The sequence below is a fragment of the Myotis yumanensis genome, unplaced genomic scaffold, assembly GCF_028538775.1.
Source record: "Myotis yumanensis isolate MYYU_CA2020_CCGP unplaced genomic scaffold, mMyoYum1.0.hap1 SCAF_2, whole genome shotgun sequence".
Taxonomy (NCBI): Eukaryota; Metazoa; Chordata; class Mammalia; order Chiroptera; family Vespertilionidae; genus Myotis; species Myotis yumanensis.
Genome location: NW_027223753.1, coordinates 10,569,111 through 10,597,024, shown reverse-complemented (window position 1 = coordinate 10,597,024; position 27,914 = coordinate 10,569,111). Strand labels below are relative to the sequence as shown.

At 55.6% G+C, this 27,914-nt stretch overlaps 1 protein-coding gene across 1 annotated transcript in view; it reads right to left on the bottom strand.

Annotated features, from left to right (window-relative positions):
* IGSF21 (immunoglobin superfamily member 21) overlaps positions 1 to 27,914 on the bottom strand; it is a 208,839-nt gene that overhangs the window by 46,394 nt on the left and 134,531 nt on the right. Inside the window, exon 3 of the mRNA XM_070403146.1 lies at positions 21,203 to 21,324. Coding sequence (XP_070259247.1) covers positions 21,203 to 21,324 — 122 coding nt within the window. The remainder of the gene's footprint in view (positions 1 to 21,202; positions 21,325 to 27,914) is intronic.

The following is a 27,914-nucleotide window of genomic DNA, read 5'->3' as shown; positions in this document are numbered from 1 at the left end:
TGAGTCCAGTCACTACTTATAGCAGCTGATGGCTATAATTTGGGAATAACTAGTAGAAAAGTCATATATTCAGCTTTTTAAAGAAAAGCAAAAAATAAAGATTTGTATGTAAAAATCTCCTGATTTTCAAAACTTGTCATTAATTTAATTGAAAACATTTTTAAATTAAAAACAATTCTATGTCAGTTATACAGAACTTGTTAGTGGCCAGCTTTGACCTGTGAGCCCCTGGTCTGTGAGTGAGGCCCCACGAGAGGAAGGACTCACAGGAGGCCTGAGCGAGGGCGGGGCAGAGATGGGACCACCAGGCGCTCAAAGTCGATCCTTCCATGGAAGAGTTGGGGTGGCAGCGCCTGTGTGGGCGAGTCCCCACTCCGAGCCCCACTGGGTTCAAGCTCCTGGACTGAGCATCTTGGATTCTCACCAACTTCAAAGCAAAAACAGTCCTGTTTAACAAACAGACACCACACACACACACACACACACACACACACACACACACCCCTTATCAGTGCAGACAAGGCAGAAGTGAGCCGTGGCTTGGCAGACTGGAGCATTTTAGTGGACGCTCACTTACAGGCGAAACCTCCCACCAGCTGTTCCTTCTGCTAATTGCCAATGTAAGGAGATGTGGTGTCGGGAAGGTGAGAAAGAGGAAGGAGGACTGTCCACCCACCTGTAGTTTGGAAGGGAGGGCCAGGGGGTCTCCCTCATGCGCACAGCCAAGTCATTTCACAGTTACACTGAGCAGGGGTAGGACCCTCTGAACAAGAGGCAGGAAAGGTTGGGCAACTGTGCTTCCTGAAATGCACGGGGAGGTCATCCCCAGTGGCAGCAGGGACCCCACTCTGCAATGTCCAGCTTTGGAACTCACTCTCTGTGGCCCTGCAGGGGCCATGGCCGTGCTGGGAAGGAGGCGACAGATGGCAGCTCTGTGATGACAGAGTCCAAGGTCTCCAGGGCCTCCTTCCCCCAGTCCCCTGCATGACTGCCTGGCAGAGCCCAGGCCCAGGGACTGACTGGCACAGGCTGAGGACCACCGTGGGCCTCTGCCATGCCTCTGTCTTGGCTGGCTCCGGGTTTTGGTTTCCCATCAGGAGCTCTGCCTTTCAGAAAGTGAGTCTGAGGCGAAGTCAAAATCCCTGCACTGGAGCATGGCAGACCTTCGTGTTTCCACCCTAACAAACACTGGGTGACTTTTCTATGCCAGACACCATGCTGGGAGCTTCCACAGAGGATCTCATAAAACTACCCAGTGCTTCCCTCCACCCATCTATTCATCCACTCATCCATCCATCCAACATCATTCACTTATCCATCTGTCCATCCATCCATCCATCCATCCAGCTATCCATCCACTCATTTATCCATCCATCCATCTACTCATCCATCCACCCATCTATTCATCCACTCATCCATCCATCCAACATCATTCACTTATCCATCTGTCCATCCATCCATCCATCTATTCATTCATCCATCCAGCTATCCATCCACTCATTTATCCATCTATCCATCTACTCATCCATCCACCCATCTATTCATCCACTCATCCATCCATCCAACATCCATTCACTTATCCATCCATCCATCCATCCACTCATTTATCCATCCATCTAACTACTCAATCATACATCCATCATCCTTCCATCCATCCAACTATCCATTTATTTATCCATTCATTTATCTATCCAACTATCCATCCACTCATTTATCCATCCATTCAACTATCCATCTATCCATTCATCCGTCATCCATTCATCTAACAACTCTACATTGTGTGTCTGCTCTGTTGCACTCAATAGCACATGGGGTAAATACTAGAGACAACAGTGAACAAGGCAGGCATGATCCCTGCTCTCATGGAGCTTACTTTCTGGTGCTCCAGTCAGGGATGGAACTAACCACAGAAATACGTGTTTAATTAATAGTGTGATGAGTTCCCTGAGACACCCAGGGTCCTACTAGGGTTGACAGTGGAGGATCTGAGCAAACCACCCTGGAAAGTCAGGAAAAGCTTTCTTGGGAAGGGACATGAAAACAGAGGTCAGAAGGAGGAGCAGGACTTGGCCGGTGAGGCAGTGGGGGAGGGCAGGTGGCGAGGGTCCAGGCAGAGGGAACCTGGGAGGGTGGTGAAGTGGTCACTGAAGAAGTGAAGGAAGGTTAGTGGAGTGAGGGGCAGTGGCACAGGATGCAGAGGTGAGGCAGGCAGGGGTCGGGCCTCCTGGGTCATGTTAGTGAGTTTGGTTTCTCTCCTAAGAAGAGTAGCTAGCAGTCACTGAAGAAATCTGAGGGGAATGAGGGCATTGGCATGCACGGCTAGTCTGCGTCTTAGCCCTGCTGGGTAGAGGGTGGGATGAGGAAGGACAGAGTGGGCGTGACTAAGCAGCCAGGAGGCTCTGCAATGGTGTGAATGAGAAATGCTGGCGGCTTGGTCTGGCAGGGGCAATCGAAACAAGCCACAGTGGAATGACTTCAGGAGGTACCGGGGGTGGGACACAGTGACTGACTGGGGGGGGGGGGGGGGGGCGGTGTGTGAGGTAGAGAAGCGCCTGAACACATTACTGAGTTCCTAGTGTGGGTAGCTGGCGGCTGGCCTGGCCCTTCCCTAAGATGAGCAGCAAGAGTGGCTGAGAGGAGCCCCTACGAGTTCAGTTTGAGTTAAGTTGCCTGGGACAGACAAAGGGAAATGTTGAACAAGGGGCTGGGCTTGTGGGTCCAGAGAGAACCGAGGCTGAGGATCAATGTCCCTTGATGGAGGTGTCCCTACCCATTTGACACAAGAGAAGGCGGCTTTGGGTTTCGTAGGTGCCCAGGCGCTGGGTTAATCTCTGGGGACAACAGCCCTGCCAAACCCAATTCCCATGTGGCCAGGCTTCCCTCTTTTCTTGGTTCCGGTGGTTCCAGTGGTTCCATGTGGGCCAGCTTATGGCAGCACAGAGACCGCTGTCAGCTGACAGCGGCATCGTCTCCACAGTGTGATTAGGAACAGCCCTGAGACTGTGCTGGACCAGGGCAAAGGCTCCCACATGTCTCTCCCTTCACTCTAGCCACCGATCTCTGGGTGCCCTGCCTGGCTTTTGCCCCTGCTGTGCCCTCCCCCTGGAATGCCTCCCCCCCCCCATTTCTTTGTCTGGCCTTCTCCACCCCCACCACTCCCACCAACCATGGCCTCTGATACACCACCCAAGCCCCTCAACCTCCTGCACCCCTGTCAGCCAGGCTGGGTAGATGCCTCTGGACCCGGGCGTCCCCAGTAACCACTGTCTAGGTGCCCAGATCTCCATCTCCCCCACCCCCCACATACACGCACCAGGTTGTGAGTGCCTCCCACAACTCAAGCAATGTGTCTCATCGGCGCCTGAATTCCTAGCTGCCCCCCAGCCCGAGGCATCATGGGGGCCAGTCCGCTGAGAGGTAGGAGTATCATGGTGAGGACCCAGGCTTTGGCCTCAGACCACCTGCCTGGGTCCCCGCCCAGCTCCGAGTCATTCTCTGTGTGGCAAGTCCCTCCTCTGATCCCGTTTCCTCCTCTGCAAAGTGGGGTTGAGAAGGAGGGCCCTGGCCGGCTTATCAGGAGGATTAAGCTAATCCATAACATACGAGGGAGGCCGCTGCGGAGAGCCCAGCCCACAGCACCAGTCACACACACTCACAGATGTTAGCGCCATTATTATCATTAATTAGGCACGAATCATCTTTGTACAGAGAGGGTGACCTGCGCCAGCCTCCAGAGAACCAGTCAGATCTCCAGCGCTGGAACCGTGCGTGGGAGCAGCAGCCAGGCCAGGCCGCGGGAGGCAGGGTGAACCAGACTAGATAGCGTCTGGGTTTAAAAAACCATCGCAGGGCGAAGCTCACCGGGAGGCAGAGGCGGGAAGAACAGGTTTCTCAAGGTGGTTTTCCGTTCCGCTGCCATTTAAAATAAATAAGTCAATTTAATGTTTATAGAGTGAGTTATGCCTTATTAGGGACACGGTGAGCTGAGGAAACTTGGCCAAGGCGAAATTTGAGGAATTGGCCCCAGCCGAGAGAGTAATTACGGCAATGCGTTAGTGTGCAGTCTGGCCCAATGATATTTTCATTCTGTCTAATTTATTAGTTTATTAGCTTTATGGTGAATAGAGAAAGTTATGCCACAACAGGGGCCTGATCTGATCAGAGCCAATGTTCACGTGCTCCCGAGATGGTCGTAATCAGGGAAGAGCCCCTGACTTCCGAACTGTTTCCAAGTTTTCCAGAAAGACTCAGTCCTGGGGCCACGAGCCAGAAAGGCGACAGGCAGAGGACAAGACGCTGCCTGGTTTTAAACGGCAGCTCCTCTGTTTCCTAGTTATGGGCCCTCCAGCACGTAGCAGGTCTAGGTCTCGGTTTTCTCACCCATAAAATGGGACAATAATAATTCGCCCCCACCTGGTCATCGAGAGCCTAAGAAAAGGGCCTGCGCCCAACTGCTTCCCACAGTCTCCACCAGCCCAGCACCCTGCCTGGCTGCTCACAGGCACTCAGTACGCGGTGCTGGTGACTGTGGCCGAGGCCACCATCCCTGGGAGGTGCTGAGCACACAATCACCATTATCCGATGGCGCGTACATCGTGCCAGTTCTAGGAGCTCTGCCAACTCGTTGAAGCCTCACAAGCACTCTACCAAGTAGGCGCTATTTTTAGCATCCCGTTTCAGAGATGGGGAAACTGAGGCACAGAGGGGCAGTGGCTTGCCTGGGGTCCCAATCCCAGTTAGTGGCAGAGGTGGGATTTACCAGTAGATGCCAGGAGCCAAGTTCCAGGACAGCTCCTATCTGCTACCTCCTGTCTTCAGCGTTCCTTATATTTCAGCTTTATTATTCCTAACCAAGGTCCAATTCCATGACACTGTGACGGTGTCAAATACAACACCTTTCATTAGGAGCCCAAGCCCTCCCTAAGCTGGCCTCACCTTCCTCTCTTTCACCGGCCTGGCCTCCCCCAGGCCCTCCCTCCTCTGCCAGGCAGTCTCCTCCCTGGTCCCACACAGCACCTAGGCCAGTGATGGCGAACCTTTTGAGCTCGGCGTGTCAGTATTTTGAAAAACCCTAACTTAACTCTGATGCCATGTCACATATAGAAATTTTTTGATATTTGCAACCATAGTAAAACAAAGATTTATATTTTTGATATTTATTTTATATATTTAAATGCCATTTAACAAAGAAAAATCAACCAAAAAAATGAGTTCGCGTGTCACCTCTGACACGCGTGTCATAGGTTCGCCATCACTGACCTAGTGAGTCTGCTTAGTTCAACAAACGCCTTTGCATCCCCAGCCTGCCAGGCCCAGCCCCAGAGAGCTGGGGCACAGGGATCGATTTGCCTGCAAGGTGCTCACACCGAATTCCTGAGCACCTACTGTGTGCCAGACCCTGAAGAGGGATCTGGAGATACAGAGGGAAGAAGGGAGTGGTAGCTTGCATATAGCGAAAGGAATTTTGTGGATGTGAGTAAGGATCCTGGGGTGTGGAGATGACCCTGGACCATCCAGGTGGCCCAGTGAAAACACAGGGTCCTCATGAGAGGGAGGCAGGAGGGCCAGAGTCAGAGAAGGAGATGCGGCGGCAGAAGCAGAGGTTGGGCGAGGCCATTGCTGTAAGGAGCCCCAAGCCAAGGCATGCGAGCCCCTCTAGACGCTTCCAAAGGCTGAGAAGCAGATTCCCCCCGGAGCCTCCGGAAGGAAGTCAGGCCTGCCCACAACCGGTTTTAGCCCAGGGAGCCCCATGTAGGACTGCTGGCCTCCAGCATTCTGAGCCATTAAATTTGTATTGTTTTAAGCCCTAGGTTTATGGTGCTTTGCGGCAGAAGCAATAAGAAATTAATACAACAGCTAATGCTGATAGAGTTAGCGCCCGCTGCGCTGAAACCTAACTAAGCGTGATCTCATTTAATCTCCCAAGAACCACCCTGGCCCGTGCAGGCCGCTCCTATCCCCCGTCTGCTGGGTCAGTCCGTTCATTCACCTCTTCAACAAATAGCTATCGACTGCCTCAGGCGGCCTTCCCGGTGCCGGTGCCGGAGATGGGGCCCTGGGCGGGAGACATGAGGAGACTAATTTCTAGCAGGAGCAACAGGGGCGAGCTGGACGGAGGGTGGCCCCGGGGTGTATGCGTGTGCACCGATTCCCTGAGCTGGACTTTTAGTCTAAGCACCTTCCTGCGTGCCTGCTATACCCTGATGTAGCAGGAACGTAGTTGGCAGGGCAGCGGGAGTCGGTTCTGTGGCCTCCTGGGCTGGGGGTGGGGCATGTTGAGCAGGGATGAGATGCGTCCAGCCATGGGCAGCACGGGGGCCTTTAGTGGCATCTAAAGAGATTGATAATGAGCCCAGGGGCCCCCTCGTCCCATCAGCAGCTAGAGCAGCTGGCAGGGCCTCCACATGGCCCTCCCCACCCCGATCTCACAGGCTGGCATCACCGCCTGGGCAAGCAAGGAGGAACAGAGCAGGGAAAGCTAATGGTGTAGAGACGCAGCCCAGGCGGCTCCCTCCCGCCCGCCTCTCCTCATCAGCTCGCATGCTGGGCCCTCTCTGTTCTCATCAGCGCCATCCCTCCCAGGGCACCCGGGTATACACTCCATCAGACCTCAGCACCTCCACCCGCCTGCTCTCGGGCCCAGACCTCATCACTCGCCTCCTCTGTGGGCACATTGCAGAGGCAAAAAGGAGGCAGACTTTCAACCGCAAGCTGGCCGCAGCGGATGCAATGGCCACCGTAGTAGGTCTGAACCCCCTGGTCCAGGAAGTGAGGTACGGGGCTCAGAGAGGCCAAGGGACCTGCCCAAAGTCCCACAGCTCCAAAGGGCAGATCTGGGCTCCCCACTCCTGTCTGCTTCACCCCAAAGCCCGGCCCCCTCCTCCATACTCCCTACCCTTCCCTCGGGCACCACCTGAACAGGTGAACGGACTTACAGGCCAGTGGTGACCAGGGGTGCTGTGGCCTAGTGGAGAAGCCCAGGGACCTGGCTGCAGGCTGCTTGGGTTCAAATCTTGGCTCTGCCCCTTGCCACGTGCTTAACCAGGGGCAAGACGCCGAACCTCCCAGGCCCTCATTTTTCCATCTGCAACAAGGAATAATAGTGGTTGTCTCCTCCCTAGTTATGAGGGTGGGTGCACACCTGCTCGCTCCCTCCCTCCCGCAGGGGTGGTCACACCAGGGAAAGGTGATGAGAGAGGCGCCTGAGACCACGGGAGCAGGTCTCCTTGCTGGGTCAAGGGAGGACAGCCTCCTGTGAGTCAACGACCTTTACACTCCATTACTGTTATCATTATTGTTACCATTTGACATCATGGCATAAAATGTGTCTCATACAGAAGAATATATGGAAGAGGTCTACACATTAGAAGTATATTATAAACAAGCACATGTGAGTCCCCTATTTTTTTAAAATTCTCAATGTATTTTACTGATTTTAGAGAGATGGGAGGGAGAGGGAGTGGGAGTGAGAGAAACATCAATGTATGAGGGAAGCATCGACCGGTTGCCTCCCGTATGCACCCCCACTGGGGATCGAACTGGAAACCTAGGTCAGGTGAGCCCTGACCACAAATCGAACCCACCACCTTTAAGTGCAGGGAATGCCGCCCAACCAGCCGGCCAGGGGGTTCAGCTATTGTTTTTACTTAACACCACTGTGTGCTAGACATGAGGGCTTTTGAAGCTAAGCGTTCCTACAACCCTCACCCAGCTTGGAGAGCGAAAATCATCATTCATTTCTTACCAATGAAGTAGCCCGGGCTCCAAGTCCTGCCCAGCGTCACCACGAATAGCGTCCGGCAGAGAAAAACCTTCGAGGCCCACCTGCTGCACCAGCGCCAAGGTTCTAGGGGTCCTGTACCCCGTACCCCAAGCCACCGGAAGACGCACAGAGCAGCGGCTGAGAGCCAGTCAATTAACCTCTCTGAGCTTCCCTTCCCCCTACTAATGAGGATAGTAACAGCACCTGCATGGTGAGGATTTACGAGTCAATGTGTGTAAAGTGCTTACAGCGGGCAGGGCACACAGTAGGAGCTTTTTAACACTGGCGTTGGCATGGTTACCAGGCCTCGGATCCCAGGGCCCTGGCTCTCTCATCACCCTCCTGGGGAAGCGAAGGTCCGGTGAAGTTCAATTAAAGTGTTCTGAAGCCCCCCCCCCCACCCCCCACCCCCCCCCCCCCCGGCAGGGTTGGTGAGCGGGGATGGGGGGTAGGGGTGGGGGGGAGAGTTCTGACGGGCTTTAGTCCCATGGTCCCCACAAAATACTCGACACGCCCAGGAACACTAACTTGGCAGGGGACAAATAAAAGACACGACGGAACAAATGCCCTGTCGGGAAGGAAATATGTAATCCATTAACCGAGCCTCCCCAAACCTTTCCAAACAATAATTAGAAGTGTCCGCCCAGCTCACGAGGAAACTGTCGAAGCAAGAGCGAGCCGCTCCCCCAAGAGCCACACACAGAAGCGATTGGCACTCAGGACGGTTCCCAGCTTGTCTCAGACTCAAGGCCTCTGCCTCCAGGCCCCAGCCGGGTCCCCTGGGGGCCGGGTCCCTGGCCTGACCCCCTTGATAGTGTGGCCAGGAAGGGGCGGAGAGGGGTAGAGCTGGGAGGGCTGTCCATCACCCGGGCCCCTCCTGTTAGTGCACTGGGAAAAAGCGAAACAGGCTCAGGGAAGTGGGTGTCTGGCCAAGTCTCCCACTGCAGCTTCATGGCAGACTTGGGACTAGACCAGGGGTGGGCAAACTTTTTGACTCGAGGGCCACAATGGGTTCTTAAACTGGACCGGAGGGCCGGAACAAAAGCATGGATGGAGTGTTTGTGTGAACTAATATAAATTCAAAGTAAACATCATTACATAAAAGGGTACGGTCTTTTTTTTTTTTAGTTTTATTCATTTCAAACGGGCCGGATCCAGCCCGCGGGCCATAGTTTGCCTACGGCTGGACTAGACTCTATCCTGAGACCCAGGGCTCTTGGCTCAGTCCCCGGCAGTGGTGTGATAACCCGGCCCTCTGACGGTGAGTTCACTTATCCACATAAGAAATATTGACTGGCCCTAACCGGTTTGGCTCAGTGGATAGAGCGTCAGCCTGCGGACTCAAGGGTCCCAGGTTCGATTCTGGTCAAGGGCATATACCTTGGTTGCAGGCACATCCCCAGTAGGGGGTGTGCAGGAGGCAGCTGATTGATGTTTCTCTCTTATCGATGTTTCTAACTCTCTATCCCTCTCCCTTCCTCTCTGTAAAAAAAATCAATAAAATATATTTTTTAAAAAAGAAATATTGACTGGCCACTGGCTCTGGATGTGGGGGGAACAGGAGAGGGCCAGAGGGACCAAGTCCTCATCCTCAGGGTGGCCTTGGAGAAGAAAAAGGGAAACCTATTCAGATGCACAAAGGAGAGAGTCCTACTGGATATTAACAAGACAACAGGAGCAAAGGGTGAAGAGTGCCTGAGGTGGGCGTGGGGACTCCTCCAGACCAGGGTCAGGGAGGCCTCTGTGCAGGTCACACTTGCTTGGGGACCTGGGACGGAAGAAGGGTGTACCTAGCAGAGGAAGAGCATGTGCAAAGGTCCTGAGGTAGGAACAAGCTGCCAACAGAGTCAGGGAGACCTGAGGACAGTAAGGGGGAGGGCAGAATGGAGACTGAGACAGACGAGGCCTGCAGGCCTGATAGGAAATGGGATTCTCTCCCCCGGGAGCCAGGGCACCCTTGGAGGGCTTCAGACAGCAGGTGTCACAGTATCATGTCACTGGAGAATGCTCACCTGGCTGCTGGGTGTGGGAGGAACCTGGAGGTGCCCAGACAGGACGCAAGCTGTGGGGACCTGGGAGGAAAGGTAGCCCCTGACTGGACACCAGGAAGCCTGAGGCCCGCCCAGCTTCTCCATGGCCACGGAGCTGTGTGACCTGGAGCAAGTCGCCCACCTTCTCCAGTTGCCTCTCTGCCTCCACGCCCTGCAGCCTGTGTGGCGTTGCTTCATCGGCTCAGCCGCCATCTCTGTGAGGTGCACACAGAGGTGGCAGGTGCCCTTTTGTACAAGAAGCCAGTGGCCCACCGACCCTTCCTCCTTTCTCTCCATCAATGGCAAGTTTTAGGTGATTCCCTTTCCTTGACTAAGCTGAGCGACCACCTGGTGGTTCGGCTGGGAGCGCCTCCTCTATTCATCCGTTCATCCCTCCCTCCGTCCCTCCGTCCGTCCTCCCATCTGTCTGTCCATCATCCACTGTGAGCTCAGCAGGGCACTCACTCTCCCGCCCTCTCCCCACTGTGTTTTCCAGGACCCTTGGGCTCCCCCGCTTCCCCCACCCCCCTTCTCCATCAATCCCACCTAACCCTCACCTCCTGAAACACAATTACCTTCCATGGCGAAGAAGATTCTCCCAGAACCTGGGAACTTTATTAAACTGCGATAATATAGTAAAGACGAGGTTTGAATCACCCGGAGCGAATTCTAATGTGAAGAAATACCACAGCGACAAATACTTTGTTCTGAACTGTTTACTAAATTAAGTCTTTCCCGGACATTTTTAGCCTTCAGTTTTTTAAAATACCAGCAATAAAGTAGTTGTGTAATTAGTAATAAAGCTGACAGCCGGCTACTGATTTTTTACTTAGAAGGAAAAGGATACTGTGCGTGCGCGTGCGCGTGTGCAGATAATTTCTAACAGCTCGTGTTTTCTGGCTGCGGAGACATAAATTATTTGCTGTCTCAGCAACTCTGTCCCTGGAACTGTGCTTGGGGCCAGGGGGGTGGGGTGGGGGCGGGGGGGGGAGCTGCTCTGAGCTCTGCGGACTGGAAGCCGCCCCATCTGGGAGTCAGAAGTTGGGTTTTAGTTCCATAGCCGACTTGCTGTGTGACCTTGGGGAAGTCACCCCTAGTCTCTGGGCTTTGGTGTTCTGCAGAACGAGGGGAGTGCTGGCTGCGCTTCCCAGGTCTGGGAGGGGACAGTGACTTTACCCGGCTCCCACACTTGTAACTGTGACCACAACCCCTCCCTCACCCCGTGTTTCCATCGACCTACTCACCGTCTCTGTTCTGGTGTCTAAGAGACGTGCCTGAACTTAGTCCAAACAGAACTTGAGAATTCTACACCCCGTCCCCAGCCCTAGCTGGTCCTTATGGGTCTCCTCATTTCAGAAAGGAACACCCCTCCACCTACATGCCATGACCCTCGCCCTAGAGGCCACTGTCAATTTGTCTCTTTCTGAGTCCCGGCCCCCCTCCCCCCCCCCCCCCCCCCCCACACACACACACGCCCTGCCACTTCCAGTCCATTCATGAGTCTGGCCAGGTCAGCTCTGTTTTCACCCCTACCCGCCATCTATCACCTCCTCCCCTCCTCTCCCTCCCCCTCCCCTCCCCTCCCCTCTCCTCTCCTCTCCCTCGCCTCTCCTCCACTTCCCAGACTCCCCAATAGCTCAGGTGGGTTCTATTAACAACACAAACAAACGAATGCAACTGTGATGGCCCCTCACCACTCCTAGAACACAATTCAGCCGGGCTCTGACGGCCCAGAATGCTCTGCAACAGGGGCTCTCGCCTGGCCTGCAGAGTGGGATCACCTGGAAGGTTAACCAGCAACGTTCTCAGTTCTCATTACCGGGCTGGGCTTGGCGGGCGTGTGGGGAGTGTGTAACGCTCCCTGGGGGTTTCCGAGACCCGAACAGCAGCACTGGCCCCACCTGGGAGACGATCAGGCCCCATGGCAGACCCATGGCATGAGAATCTGTTTTTGACAAGGTGAGCCCTATGCCCCGCCAAGTTCATTGCATGAGACCCTGCCTGTGCCAACTGCTCCTCCCACCCCGCACTCCCCGCAGGGCTCATCTGCTCCCAGCCCCTCTGCTCCGGGCTTTTCTGTGCTCCTGGTTGACACTCCAGCTCCCCTTTCTCCTCCTCCAGAATGCTCACTCCCGGTCTTTGCATGGCTGCCTCATCTCTCCATCCAGAGAGCCCCTCCCCTGACTGTCCCTGGGCTGCAGGCAGCGCCCTGGGAAGGTCACCTGGGGGGGGGGGGGGGCGGGCAGGGACCTCACCGCCCTTGTGTACCCTTGTGCCTTTAAAAAAATCTTTGTTGTTGAAATTATTACATCTCTCCCCCTTCCAGCCCCCCACTAACCCCTTCTAGCCCCTCCTGCCCCTTGCCCCAGGTACCCCTGTTGCTTGAGGTCTACAGCTAACAGAGCAACACGCTTTCAACAGCAAGTGAGGGATCAGGGCAAGCCCTTGCCTGAGGTGGCTGGAACACATCTTGGTACAGGAGACATGCATCAGAACCACCTGCCCGGTCCTGCCACACTGCAGCCGGACACGGCGCTTGCAATTCCTGGGGTGATTCTGGGGGAAGACTCTGTCTCCAGAAGGCCCCTGGTAAAAGGCAAACTGCCACCCAGAGGAGAAAAGGGGTTACCCCCCCAGACGCCCCATTCCGTCAGCATGGGCTCAGCCCCCTCCCTGGGAAGGCCCCGGGGCAAGAAAGTCCTGCCTGAGGGGGACCCTCCCAGCTCATGGGCTCTCACTTCTCTCCGGGCTGAGCTTGAGGCCGGCGAATAAGGCCTGAGATCTGCACTTCATAAAAATGTCATTAGGGTTTAAGCAAATGATGGATGGGAAAGAGTTTTGCTGAACGTTTGAAATAATAATTCCACATTTGGATAACCTGTCAGCTCATTAATTTAACAAATCTCCACTGAGACCCTTGCTGGGCCCCGAGGCCTTAGAGATGAAGAAAGGAGGTCCCCACTTTTGAGGGACAAGACCCATCATTCTTGGTAATGGGTGGGGAGCGGCCAAGGCAGGGGACCGCCCCTCTGGTTGCAATAGCCCAATACATCACCAGAGGGCAGCAGACAGCTTTGCAAGCACTTCCCTCCCCAGGAGAGAAAGACTAGTGAAGCAGGAGCCCTAGAGGCCTCCTGTATGCCTGGGGGCAAAGAGAGAATGGGGGGTGGGTGGAGGACTGCTTGGTGACCGCTGTGGACTCAACAGCGTGCACCTCAGTCCCCTGCTTCAAAGGTCTCCACGAACCCAAGACCCAACCACAGAGAAGTACCTCTACCCACAACCCCCACCTACTGCCATGTGGAACAGGGACCACCTAGAATGCTACTGGGGCCTTGAGATCCAGGGTCTGTGCTCTCGGGAGGTTCTGGGCCACAGAGGGGCTCCAAGCCAAGAGATGCCAGGCTGTGCCGGCGGGGTGGGGGGGGGGGGGGGCGGGGGGAGAGCCCCACGTGGGCAGGGTGAGGCCCGGAGAAATGAAGGAAAGAAAAGCATCACCTAGGGAAGGACCACCATAGAAGCAGCAGAAAAGGCTGAAAGTCAAGGAATAAAAGGAGAAGAATCGACCTTGACTGGTGGGGAGTAGGGACTTGGGAGGAGAGGAGGCAGTGCCCATCCCTCCGGAAAGTGCCGAGGGCCAGTGTGTGAGTGACCCTGGGCCCTGCCCACTGGGCGCTCATGGCCTCAGTGGGGACAGCATTTGTGCGAGTGGGTACTGGCAACCAGAGTGAGAAGAGCAGAGGCACCATGCAGGGTGCTCCCGGAGCAGGACTGATCCTCGGGGGGGCGGGGGGGGGGGCATTTGCGGGGGTGGGGGGCTGTGATGAGCAGGGCATTTGAGCTGGGCCTGGAAGCATGACTGGGCTCCAAAAAGGCAGGGAGGACAGGAGCCACCGGAGGAGGAAAGTGGGAAGCTGATCCGTGGATGAGGAGAAGGGGTGGCGGCGAGTCGGGGAGCCGGAGGGGTGTCCTCCATGGGGAACCTGGGCAGAGCAGCAGAGGCTGGTCAGGTCACTGGACTTCTCAGCATGTCAAAGGAACGGGGGCTGTCAGCTGGGGTGGCAGAGGCTCCGAGAGCCCCACTCTGGAGCCAGGATTGGCATCACTTGGTCGCCAGGCCAGAGCATCCAGGGGCCTGGGGCTGCCAGGCGGTGGCGATTGTTAAGGTGGTGACTGACTGGCAGCTTCCTGCCTGGAGGCACCAAGCATCTCAGGCCGGGCATCCAGTGTGTGTGTGTGTGTGTGTGTACGCACGCACGTGCATGGGCACACCCGTGTGTACATGTGTGCATACAGGGTGGAAACACAAGGTCACATGCCCTCACTAAGTCACCGAGTCCTCAGTGCCTGGTACTGGTCCTGGCACAGGGTGGGCACTCAATGGCTGTTGAATGACTCCGCCCCAGCGATCCAGGGACCCAATATGGCTCTAACGGCCCGTGGGGACGCACCCAGGCTTTACCGTGTGCAAACCGCGAGCCCCTGGCAAGTGACTGCAGCTCTCTGCTCTTCGTGTCATCAGCTGTACAGCACGGCAGGATTCGATGAGCCTGAGACCCGCCTCCCCTGGATGCTGTGAGGGTTAAAGCGGATGATGGATGGGAGAGCGTTCTGCTGACTGTTTGAAATGGTAATTCCACATTTGGATAACCTGTCAGCCTATTGATTCAACAAACCTGCACTGAGGCCCCGGACTTCCATCCCAGGCCCTGTGCCAGGCATTGAGGACCTAGAGATGAAGGAGGGAGGGTCCTTGCCTTGGGAGACAGGCCCAGAGAGGAAGGTTGGGAGCAGATCTGGTGGCCTCTGCAGAGTGCCACCTGCAGGCCTGACACAGAGAGGGTCTGGTGACTGCATTCCCTACCGGGTACTCGGGGTGGGAGGCCAGGATTGGGTTCAGCAAGACTTTGGTTCAGGGGGCGTGGGCACACTCAGAGAGCGTGGGCACACTCAGGGGGCAATGCCTTGGCAGTGGGCGTGGGCACACTCAGGGGGCAATGCCTTGGCAGGGGGCTGCAGAAAGAGCTCCTTGCTCCAGGGTCCCAGCCTCCAGCCATGGCCTCACTTCCTGAGAAGCTCAGCACAGGACCTGGCACTCAGCTGTGTCGTTCTTCTGATTAATGGTGGCAGCCGGACATGGGGGTGGTCCAGGCTGGGGGACTGGTCAGTACCTGGGGGTCACTCTAGACTGGAGGTCGCTGGCTGGTCCACCTATTCTGTTATCTTCAACCCAAGTGGGTCTGGCCCTGGGGGGCAGGCGGGGCTCAGGACAATGGTCCATCACCGGCTGCCAGCAGAACCAGAATTCTCTGTGCCTGCAGCTTCCTGCTGAGTTCTTTGGCCCAGATCTGCACACCGGAGCAGATGGAAGTGTTGTGTGAGCAGAGCTTTCCAGATCTCGCTGCCAACGTCTTCACCTGGAAGACTTTTTAAAAGACTATTTCCAGGCCCTGCTCCAGACCACTGGAATTGAATTCCACCCGGAATTGGTCTATTAAAGCAACTTCCAAGGTGATCCTAATGCAGGTGGTCCGGGGACAGGCCTGCGGTGCTGAGATGCAGACTCCGAGGCGGGTGGTGGGGGGGTTGGTTGCTCAGGTAACTACCTTGCAGCCTGTCCTTGCTGGGGGGACAATTGGACTGAAATTCCCCTGGTGGCGGGGAGGGGAACTGCAGCCCTCGCTCCTAAAGCGTCCCCTAGGGTAGAGATGGGGACCTGACTCCCACATGGGGTGGAAGACCTGGGGTGCTCAATTCTGATGTTACTGAGAGGCATTATCTGTTAGGAATAATGCGCTGGAAGGGGCTCACGGTTACCCCTACAGTCTCCCTCGGCTCATTCCTGTTCCTGGGAGATTTCTGGGTGGGGGAGGGAAGAATGGGTTTATAGTGGATTAGGAATGTGGTGCAATCTCCACAGTCATTTCCATGTGGACAGGGCTTGGGTTTGCCCTGTTTTCCCAGTGCCTAGCGCAAGCCCGGCGCGCAGTAGGTATTCAATGCATGTGTGTGCCGAGTGTCCCCAGGCCCGGAGAAATGAATGGCGATTTCACGTGCGAGCGGCACGTGTTATGTGTCTCTTGGAGAAAAGAGACGTATGGTTCAGGACAATAGGAAGAGGGAGTAGCGAGCTGTGGGATTCAGGCTTTGAAACCAACAAGGGTCGGGCCGCATATTTCTTTGTGCCCATCGTGAAGAGTTTGCCCGGCGCACTAATGGATGGGACTCAGAAGGGACATTTAACTTTTCAAAGGGAAACAAACCTCTCAGCTCTTTGGACCAGACAGTTAATGCGTCTGTTTAAAAAGCCAACTACATTTGTTTCCGTTTGAACGGATTCCAGAGGGCATCTGCTGTGAAACCTCTGTCCACCCACAGGACGTCCGCCTCCCGCCCCCAGCCCTTCACGCACACAGCGCCCGCCTCTCTGGCAAGACTCCCTGCCCCCCCCCCCCCCCCGCCACCCCACCCCCGCTCTTTGTCCAAGACCTACTTCTGCTTCTAGGGCCACTTCAAATGCCACCGTCTCCATGATTTCCCCAGTCTCTCCATCTCTGACGCCTCACTGCTTATATCTGAATCTCTCCTACGACAGCTATCACTTTATTACTTGAATTGTTAGCTATTTATCTCCCTGTTTTATCTCCCCTTTCTCTCCTTTCATCCCACAAATATTTATTGTCCCTCTCGAAATGTCGAGTCGGTTCTGGGGTTACTAAGATGAAGGAGCTTACGGGTGGGTGGGAGAGGGGGTGGGCTGTGTGCTCCATGGAGGCAGGGGCTGCGTTCTCACCCCTTGGGGTACCGTGCCTGCCCCCCTCACCCCCCCCCCCCCCGCCGGCTCTGAGCCCCCAGCACTGTGCCTCCCATGCCGCAAATGCTCAATATGCCCTGTTGAGTGAATACGTGAACGGCTGTATCTCAAAGTAATAAAGGAAGTAGCGTTTCTTTCCACATCTTCGATCCTCAAGGCTCCCTTTTTCATTTACTTGATTTTTCCCACATCTCCCTCCCCTGATCAGTAAGAATTAGGAAGGCATCACGGTGCTCCCACATTCTCCCTCGGCTCCACCCCACCCAGCTGTTCCCAAGCTCAGTCAGCTTTGGGGGGACAGGCATGGAAATCAGACCCCGGGTGAGCTGGTTCTCTGGCCCCCTCTTGGGTTTGCCTCCTGGCCCTGCCAGCCCAGGTGGGCTTCCAGCTCCCCTCCCCAGCTTCACTCGGAGTTGGAAACGGAGTCCTGAGGCCTGTGAAGAAACCTATCTCCCCCACCTCCCCGGGCTCCTCCTCCGAGGGCTTTGTCCTGCCCTCGCACCTCCAACTCACCCTCCACTCAGCAACCTGGGTGAACTTTACAAAGCACGTATCACAGTGGCTTCCAGGACGCTGAGAATAAACGTCAATTTACTTCCTGAACTCTGGCCAAGCAGCTCCTAGATCCGGCCAGTTCTTTCTTACCTCAGGACCTTTGCACTTGCTGTGCCTTCTACCTGGAATGCCCTTCCTACCCCCAGCGCTGTCTGGATGGCTTCTTTTAAGCCCATAGATTTTTGTTCAAATGTCTCTTCTAGGAGAAGCCTTGTAGTCCTCCTCCCCATTATTCTTCATTCTCTATTACACGACCTTATGTCCTTCAACACACTCGTCACCAATTGTAAATATTTTTGTTATTATTCTAAACATATTTCTATAGTCTGTCCCTACTCACCTGCTACATCGTAAACCTCACGAGAGCAGGTCTGATTATGTCTTGTTCGCTAGTTTATTTCCAGCACCATCTCTGACATATAGCAATTGCTCAATTCCCTGTGATGAATGAATGATGCAAATGTTGAGGGAAGGCTCAGAGGCCTGACTTGCTCCTTCCTAATTCATCCAACGCCACAGCTTCCACCACTAACTCATCCACCCCTCAAATATTTTCAAATCATTCACAGCATACTTGGTGTGTGTGTGTGTGTGTGTGTGTGTGTGTGTGTGTGTGTGTGGTGGGGGAGGGGGGAGGTGTGCTAGGCTGAGGACTGGGGAGATAGTGGTGAAGACATCAGACCCAATCCTTGTCCTCATGGGACTTCTGGTCTTGTTGGGGAGGCAAACTCTGAATCCCTAGTGTCTGGGCAGAAAGTGTGTGAAGGGGAAATACACTGAGGATCTGACCCAGTGTGGGCAATCGGGACTGGCTTCCTGGAGGAGGTGCCATTTAAGCTGAATCGAAAAGGATGAGTAGAGCCTTGGCAAAATAAAGGTGGGCGAGGAGTGCAAGGGGCAGGAGAACACTTAACTCCCAGAGTCTAGATTTTCCTACTGACAAATTAGAGCCAGAGAGACCTGCCCAGTGCTCCTCATGACACCCTGGGCAGATGGAATGGAACAGGGGCCTGCAAAGGGTTTTGGGAAATGGAAGCACAGTGTCTGTGTGTGTGTGTGGGGGGGGAGGGGGGGCACAGGGGTGGTTGAAGGCTCTTGGGGATTCACCCTGACCTCTAGGGAGGTCTTGACTGCCATCTGGGGTAGCTGCATTCTGCAGGAACCAATGAATTTGCCCACATAACCATCTCCATGGTCAGGTCCACCAATCTGCTCATACCTGTGCCGGCCTGGTGTAACAGGTGAACGGAGGTGAAGACAGGACGTGAGAGGGTGGGTGTGCAGGCGGCCAGCTGGTGGGACTGTCGCCCACACTGTACCCCACCTCCCCACTTAGGGGGCCCCTGAGCAGCAGACCCTGAGACAAGGATCCTGAGTGAGCGGCTTGTTTGTGAGGGTGTCCCGGGCAGCTGGGAGGGGGTGGAGAACCAGCAGGAAGGGAAGGTGCCCACACGGTGGTGCATCCTGCAGGTCATCCTTGGTAGGACCTGTAGTGACGTATTATTCATGTCTCGCTTTCCTAGGTTACTGCCCGCCTCCCCGCCTTTCTTGCACCTCTGGGTCACAGCTCCTCACATCACGCCAGGCTCCTAGAGGTTCTCAAGTACAAACCCTCTGAAGGAATAAATTATTGCCAAATTCAAGCAGGGAGTTCCGAGGCTCAGAACTAGAAAGGCCTTTGACAGGGACCTTCCCAAGGTGTGCCACACCTGCACGCCCCCGCCCCCCGCAGGGACAGAAGCCCTGCTGCCCCGGGAAGCCCATCCCCCCGGAACCCCACCAGCGGAGGAAAGCTCTGGGAGTCCCCGGCAGCCTCTCCCCTCCGCTGCCCAGGAAACAAGGGCTCTCTGCCAATTCCTGCTCATCTTCTCAGCCTCCTCTCCCCTCTCCCCAGCTGAAGAGGAAGTGGCTGAGACAGCTGTGGAGCTGGGACTCTCTCTAGTTGATATGCATTAATTTGTAAATATCTTCATTTATATGTAAATGTGGAGTCCCGGGCGCACCCCACCACCAGCCCTAATGGGGCCCTGCAGCCTCAAGAAGCTGCCTCTTCCAGCGAGGCCGCCCCAGGGGCTGGTGGAATCGGATTAGACTCTGGAGGGTTGGAGGGTCTGCTCCTTTCTTCCTTTCTGCCCTGGCCTTACCCCCCCACCCCCACCCCCATGCTGTCCACTGGAGCCCAGGCGCAGGGAGTGAGCACAGGAGGGCGGGGCTCTGCTGTGCTGGTGTTCTGGCCACCTGGAGACCATACCTGCGGCAGGGGTAGGGCACGAGGAATGATGGATAGGCTGGGGTCCTGGGTGGGGGTTGGGGGTCTCAGAGACCATGGTCACCACGCAGGGGTGGGGCGACAGGAGCGGGCTCTGGGAAGCTTGGGGGTGATTCAAATGTTCACTTGACGTAAACTCATCTGTGGGTCCCAGAATAGTGATTTTCTTCTCCAAAATGAGTGTCTGCCTCCGTTTTCATCTTGATGGCCACGGGCTGGTCTTGGGGGTGCTTTAATGTTTTAAGGCGCCCCAAGTCCTCGTTGGAAGCGGGTGCAGGAGAAATCGTAAATATACGAGTGAGGGCACCTGTGTGGCCACGTGCCCCCAGTCCCCTCAGAGCCCCTTTGCACCCACATTCTCACCAGATTCCCCAGCAGGCGGTGGGGTCTGCCTCCCGGCACAAAGCCAGAGAGGAGGGGACCCAAACAAGCCGCTCACTCAGATCCTTGTCTCGGGGTCTGCTGCTCAGGGGCCACCTCCCGATCATACAGACATAGCCAGGGAGGGGCCACCTCCCAGAGTCCCTGTGCCGGGTGGAGGTACCCTTTAAAATCCTCTCATCCCATTTCCTCATTTTACACACGGGGAAACTGAGGCCCAAGGGGCCAAGGAGCAAACCCAGGATCATCCAGTGGATTTGCAAATTTCCTTGTGCATCTACTGTGCGTCAGGCCTTGTGTGGGAGCTGAGAGTACAAAGTTAAGGGGCGAAAGGGCACTTGCTCTGTCTCCTGGTGCTCATGGTCCCAGAAAGGAGAAGCAACCCAGGAGTGGGGAGTGGAGGGTCAGGCATCAGGCACTGAGTGGGAGTGTAAGAGGCCCCCCAGGAAGCACTGTGCACCCCCTGTGTGTGCGGCAGCATCTCCCCGTGCGCCCAGTGTGGCCCAGTCAGATTGAGATTGCGCTTTATCCACCAGGCAAAGCAGCTGGCTGTGTGTGTGTGTGTGAAGTTGTGCGTGTTCAGCGCCCCTGTGAAGCTACTGTTCATCAATCTGGTGAGGTCCCCTTCTTGTGGGGGCAGGTCCTGGAGGGGTGGCAGCCATAGGCTTTGGGGAAGATCAGTTCTGCTGGGGTGAAGGGGGGTCTAGAGAAGGCGTCCACAGAGGAACCTGGGTTGGGTTCTGAAGGTGGATGAGGAGTTGCCCAGGTGACCACAGGGACAGGCACTCTGGGAAGAGGGCCCAGTGTGTGTGAAGGTCAGAGGGATAAAGGGGTCGGGGCCTTTTAGGGAGTGGGTGGGGGGACATGGCAGGGCCTGGCAGGGAATCAGCTCCCTTAAAGTCTTCTGGAAAAGCGGGGGAAGAATTAAGTCTCTCCATCCTCGAGGCCTCTTCTCTGCCCATCCTGCCTCCGCTTCTGACCTGGGCCCTGCTATGTAGGATCTGTTTTCCTTGCCACGTTTGGGGCCCATGGGCTTCTGAGCCAGGCAGAGCTGGTTCCCACCGCAGCTCTGGCATTCCTGGCTGTGTGACGTTAGGCACACGGCTCACCCTCTCTGGAGCTCAGTGTCCTCGCTTGGAAACAGGGCTTGGAAAGCCCGCCTTGCAGGACTTGGGAGGGGCTGGCTGTCAGGGGTCTGCTCCGTGTGGCAGGGGTCGGACTTGACCCCTTCTTGCTCCTTCTCTCCAGAAATGGGTCCCACTTCTGAGCAGAGTCTTCCTCTGCCTTCCAAGCCCATGGAGGGTGGTCCTGAGACCCCCTAAGAACCTTGTACGAAGGATGTAAAAGGCGTGGAGAGGTGGCCCTCCCGGTCCCCGACCCCTGCCCCTCACCTCACGGTGGACTGATACACCAGGTCCTCCCTCTTGCGGTAGTTTTCCATGTGCGAGTAGTTGGTGGAGAACATGGCGTCGAAGGTAAAGATCTTCTGCTTGATGGTGCCGCCATCCATCACCTGCAACGGAGCACAGAGACAGCCACAGGTGAGCGTGCGGCCAGCACTGGCCACCCTTTCCTCCAGGCAGCGGTGGGCTCTGGGCACTGGGGAGATGCAGAAGCCAGGGAGCCCACCGCCCTGGGTTCCCGTTGCAGCTGTCACTGGAACCGCCCAGGTCATCCCCTTTTTATTGATGTGCAGACTGAGGCTTGCAGTGCAGCGGCTTCCGGAGGTCCTACAGCTGAGAAGCAGCAGAGCTGGCCCTTCTCTCACCCTCTTTCCACCGCGCCAGGGGCTCCACTTCTGCGGCCCCCTGGTCAGCCTGGCATACAGAGCTGGACACTGAGCCAGCACCTGTGGATGCGTTCTGCAGAATCAGCCGCAGAGTCACGGCTTGATCCCAACGCCATCCCCGCCTGAGAAGAGACAGAACCGGGGGTGGGGGTTGCAGGCTGGACAGAAAGAGAAGGGGGACTGGGCAGCCACTGGAGCAAAGGTCTCATGGGTGACACCAACTAGCTACATTGCAATAGCTCCTGATGAATCCTGCCAGTGATGGGCCCAGAATGGCAGGGGAGCCCAGAGGAGGGCAGCCCCCATCCTGGGAATAGAGTCGTCAGAGTGGGCTTTTTGGAGCAAGAGATTTAAGTTATTTTCTGAAGGAAGAGTAGGAGACAGCCTGGCAAATGGTGCGAGTGCTTCCAGGCAGAGTGGACAGCAGGAGCAAAGGTCCTGGGGCAGGAAATAACAGTGAAAGTAGACTGTTCAGGGTGCCAGGGCAGCAAGTCGTGGCGTGAGGAGGCCCTGGGGAGAGAACCATGTGCCCGATCATGGAGGCAAAGGAGCCCAGCTTCCTGGAGTGGGGGCGGGGGCAACAGGGCCACAGGGTTTCAGATTTGCCCTCTGGCCTGAGTGTAGGGTGAGGACTGGTTCAAGGGGCACGTTGGAGCCCAGGGACCTGGGAGAAGGCTGAGAACCCAGTCTACTGGCATGGGGGATGGAGAGAAGGGGTAGCGTGATGGACCTGCTCTCCCCTGGCTGCCTTTGGGACAGGCCAGGAGGCCCACACACATTGCACCTGAAAACACGAAGCCCGGAGAAGCCAGGGGACCCAGGAGGCGATAGTAAAGCCTGAGCCGGAGGACGGAGCTGCTCAGGTGCCCAGCTGCTCACAGCTGATTAAAAGCAAGACCCTAGTGTCCCTGGCTCCCAGCTGCTGCTGCCGCATCCCCGCCGCCCGCATCCCGGCCCGTGCTGCCTCCCGCTAATGAAAGTGTTACTCCACAAAGCAGCAAGGTATGTGTTGTCACTGTTTCAATTATTTATCTGTTTACTCGGCTGCAGTTTTCCGCTTGTCTCAGCAACTCTATTATAGACTGAAAGCTTGCAGCCTCTCGCCACTCAGCTGGGCTCCGGGCTAACAGCTTGCGACGGAGGCCTCATGCCTGGGCCTGGAGAAGTGGAATTAGCTCCATGCGGTTCTGCGCATGGAGGCAGGGGAGAGGGGCTGGGAGGGCGGTGGCGGGGGCCGGGGCACTCCAAGGGGCTGGGGTGGGGGACGCTGAAAGCCTCTCCCCCACCCGCTTTGGCTGGGCATTGAGCTTGGACCTGTCACCCTTCTGGGAGGGCTGGCCTGGGTGCAGCTGGGCCCCTCTGGGCACATCTGGGCCCAAGGAGACTTGAGCCACAGCTGTCAGGCCCAGGAGGTGCTGCTACTGGTTTAGACAGATGCAGGCAGTCCAGCCGGCACTGACTGAGCACCAGCCCAGTTCCAGGCACGGCCGCCTTCGTATGGATCCTCCTAAAGAATAAGGAGGTCCCAGCCATAGCCTGTGTGGCTCAATGGATAGAGCATCGGCCTGTGGACTGAAGAGTCCTGGGTTTGATTCCGGTCAAGGGTATGTACCGCGGTTGCAGGCTCGATTCTCAGCCCTGGTCGGGTCACATGCGGGAGGCAACCAATCGATGTGTCTCTCTCTCCATCGATGTTTCTCTCTCTGTGTGTCTTCCCCTCCCTTCCACTCTCTCTAAAAATCGATGGGAAAAATATCCTCAGGTGAGGATTAACCAACCAACAAATGAACAGAATAAGGAGGCCTCTCGCCCATGTAGTTGGGAAGCTGGCACCACGGCCTCGCGCCCTCTCCCTTGCCTCTCCTGCAACACCGGCCCAGCTTCCCAGTAGGGGACAAGGAGAAGAGGGAGGAAGAGGAGTAAAGGACCCTCAAACCCGGCCATGTCTGGATCCGGTGTTGGTCGTCACAACTGGCGAGGGGAGTAATTGGCATCTAGAGTAGAGGCCAGGGACGCTATAACCATCATATAACCAGAGGCTATAACCATCATACGATGTACAGAACAACCCCCCAAAGAATGATCTGGCCCAAAACGTCAGCAGTGCCGAGGGCAAGAAACCTGCTCTAGGCCCACCCCTTCGTGTGGACCCACAATGCCCCTGAAAAGTGAGATTAGACAATAATGTTCCCATTTTGCAGATGAAGAAACTGAGACTCAGAGAGGCAAAGGGGTTCAGCAAAGCTCTGGCTCCTAGAGCAGAGTTCACACCCCACCCACTAGGCTGAGAGAGGCTGTGGGTGGGCTCACCCCCTCCAGCCCCTCCCCTGCTCCAGCGGCGGCTCCGTAAGGGGGGACTCAGATGCGCAGAAGGGGAGGTTGGAGGATTTTCTCCTCCATGATAGTGGGGGGCGTCCTGCCCGGTTGACTCACAGCCTCGCCTCCCTTCTATCGGCTCCTAAAATTGGGCAGCCCTTATCGTCTCAATCTCAAATTTCACTCCTATTTTTAAATTATTATTATTATACAAAGGAGAAAAAAGCCTGTCGGTAAAACTGTCTGCTCGAATTTATTCTCCAGACTGAGGGTTTTATTACTAGGAAAATACACTGGCACGCCACACGCGCGCACACACAGGCCCACGCACCCCAGGTAAAGCACCGGGAATTATCTGAGTCATAAATCCCTGTTTCGGGCCGAGGGACAGGGGAGTTTCAAGGACTCACCTCGTTTTCCTGTGGTTTTATTTACATCTTTTACCCTGGGGCCGTGTCTGGGCTTCATTGTCGGCCTGAGGAGTCAATCCCTGCTTGTGTTAAATGGGTCTTGGGCAGGGGAGGCGAGCATTTGTGGCATCGTTTGCAAACACAAACTTGTGTAACTATAAGGGGAACAGCCGATGAGAATGAGCTACTGTAGTAGTCCCCCCCTTAGCTGCAGTTCTGTTTTCCATGGTTTCAGTCACTTACGGTCAACCATGGTCTGAAAATAATAAATGGAAAATTCCAGAAATAAGCAATTCCTAAGTTTCAAATTGCACGGGTGTTCTGAGCAGCGCCATGGAATCTCTCACCGCCAGCTCCGTCCCAGCTGGGCCGTGAATCAGCCCTTTGTCCGGCACATCCGCATTCTGCATCGAGTAGAATGAGGTATTTTGAGAGAGAGAAAGAACATTCACATAACTTATTACAGCATATTGGTATAATTGTTCCATTTTATTATTTGTTTTTCTCATTAGTCTCTTACTGTGCCTAATTTATAAATTAGATTTTATCGTGGGTGTGCGCATACAGAAAAACAGCCTGCATAGGGTTCAGGACTCGCCACGGTTTCAGGCCTCCACTGGGGGTCTCGGAACATGTCCCTTGTGGATAAGGGGGGACTACTGTATTATTTAGGTCCAAAGTAGGAAGGTTGGTTAGGGTGGGCAGACTCTGATGAAGGCAGCAGGTGCGTAGTAGGTGCTCAAGAATGGGTGGCTTTTCTCCCCTCTCCCATGAGCATCTGAGTCCTGTAGTGCGGAAGGATCCACTACACTGTGTGGAAGGGCGTGAGAAAGCGGAGACCTGGGTTCTAAGACCCACGGCTGTCTCTGCACTGTCCCCCTCTCTGAGCCTCAGTTTCCCTAAATGCTCAGTGAGGGATATTTGGGGCAGAGCGACCTCAGGGGGCCCTTTCTACCTACAAGCCCACCATGTTTTCATCCTAGAACAGCTGGCCCTAGAAATCACAGCTACTCACGCTCTGGGCTGGCCCATTAGGGCGCAACCAGCTGCCCCCAGGCCCCTGAGGGATCCCATCCCAGAGCCCCGGCTGCCCCCACCAGCAAATTTGCCTTGAGCCAGGTGAGGTTGATTTTCAAGTGGTGCCACCAAAGCATGCGGACAGACTTGGTTGAGCCAGCAGCGCGAGAGCCCACCGGCCAGCAGAGGGTATTTCATTTGAAAAACAAATGTCTCCAGCTCCAGCCTCCTCACCCACAACATCCCTGGGTGCCATCGTCAGAAGAGAAAAAAAAAAACAAGGAAAGAAAGAGGGGGTGGAATCACCTCTCCCACCCCCCAACCTCCTTTCCTTTGTGTTCCACAAAACCAATTACAGGTTGGAAATAGCTGTAATAAACTTGATATCCCACTTAGGGGCCAATTCCGCTGCGGCTGGAGAGTGTAATAGTGGCAGAGTGGAAAGTGCTGGTGTATTTTGCCGGAGCTGTTTAAATTGCCTGCCTACATTATCCCAGCACCTCTCCCGCCGGGAAGGAATGGCCGTCCTGGAGATGGAGCAGCTGAGGTCTCCGGGGCTGGGCAGTGAGAGGGAGGGTCTGCCAAGAGGGTTTCAATGAACGGATTAGATGTGGGAGAGTGGCTGGCGCCTGGGCTCTCGGGTCAGGCAGACCCAGGTTCAAGGCCCAGCACTGGCAGGTCCTATAGGGTTGCCGCTGGGGGTACAGGGACAGCTAATTAGATAACACAAGTGACAAATGTGGGCTGGAAACCTCAGCGAGCATTCGGAGACTCCGTTCTGCTGGGGGTGCTGCCAGGTCCCGGCCCTGGGTTCTCAGGCAAGTCATCGGTGCCTCAGTTTCCCTGTCTCTTAAATGAGGGATGTTAATGGAACCGATGTCCCAGTCGTTCGAAACACTAAAGGGAACAAATATACATGAACGCATCTTGGAAAACGTGAATTTACTGCTGTGTTCCTAGCATTGTGTTAGTGATGAAAAGCTTATCTAGAACCTTCTGCCACGCCAGCAGAAGCCCCTTCCTCACCTCACTCAACCCAGTGTGCCTAGAATGCGGACTTGCACATAGTATGTCCTTTATGTATGCTTGTGGGATGCACAAATGAGTCGGAGGATGAAGAAATGGGCCAAGGCAGGCCTGTCTCTGTCCAGCCATTCGGCCATGATGCGGAGGATGCTCCCTCCACAGCCCGGTGTGCAGATGGCACCAGATTAACTAGCGCTCATGGAGGGCGTACTCCGATCAGGTCAAGCCCAGGGCCAGGGCTCCAGCCATTCGTGCCTTTGGGCTTCTGTGGGCGGATTGAGCTCCTTTCACAAGCGCTGCTTCTTCCGGGAGCACAGCCATGGGCCCCGCGGATGAGACAGTGAGGAAACACCATCACTCCCTTGATTTTTTGCAGCCCCAACCCCTCTGCTAGAACCTGACGCCCATGCTGTTCCTCTGACGCCCAGAGCGGAGTTCCACTAGGTAGGGGGCTCTCGGCCCACAGTTTTACAGAAATGAGCCTCTTTTTTAATAGATGCACATATTGGCTGCTAAGCGGGTAAGTGGAGGAGCAGAGATTTGAACCAGGGTCCGATTCTGAGGTCTGGATTGGAAGTGGCTCAGGCTGTAGGATTGGAAGTGGCTCAGGCTGTAGAGTTGGGTAGGGGGCAAGGAAGGGAGCGGGGATTCTATGCCAAGGGAAGCCTGGGCAGGAGTGCGGTGCATGAAACCACCTGCTCAGGGAGGAGGGAGAGGAATGAGGGTAGAGAGGAAGTGGGGGACAGTGATGCAGCCTCTCCATGGCCTGCTGAGTAGGGGGAGGGGCAGGCCCAGGGTTCCTGTCTTCCTTGTTGCCATGGTGACCCTGGACCACTCATCCCCCAGACCTCCTGCCCACCTGTTCTCCATCCTGGGTCTGGGAGCTGGGCCAGAGGAGCAGCCAGAGAGGGTAGGGCAGGCTCCCCTGGGGCCTGGGGCTGGGAGAAGCCAGATTTCCAAGGACAGAGAGAAGGGGAAACCCTCAAGCCAGGAGCCACCCACCTCTCCTGGCGGCCGGATGCCACCTCTGCTGTGTCTCCCTGGTGAGTCCCACCTTCTGGTAGGGCTGGGATCGGGGTAATTGGCTTCCCCCGTGAGTGCGAGATCCGGTTTTGACAGAGACAGCTGGTGTCATAAATTGCCTTGTCTCATCTGGTTACCGCGTGATGGCAGACAGCAGCTCAGGGATGGGGTGTGGGGAGGACCGGGGCCCCGGGGGCTGGAGAGAATGAAACGCAGAGAGCGGCTGCTAGCTTTATGGGTTCCACACACATGTGCAGGTGCTTATGCAAGTGTGAGGAGGTGTGTGCGCAACTAGTGTGAGCACAGGTCCCAGGAGCGGCCGGCATTAAGGGGTGTGAGTGCCTATGTGTGTTAGCAGGGGGGAGTATACAAGCCTGTGCGCTTCCAGGCTGCATATGAAGAGGTGTGTGTGTGTGTGTGTGTGTGTGTGTGTGTGTAAAGAAAAGGAAGGGTGAGAATCCTTGGTGCTGTTCTAAATGTCTAGATGAGGGTTGGGGGTGTAAGATACTATGTGTGTACATG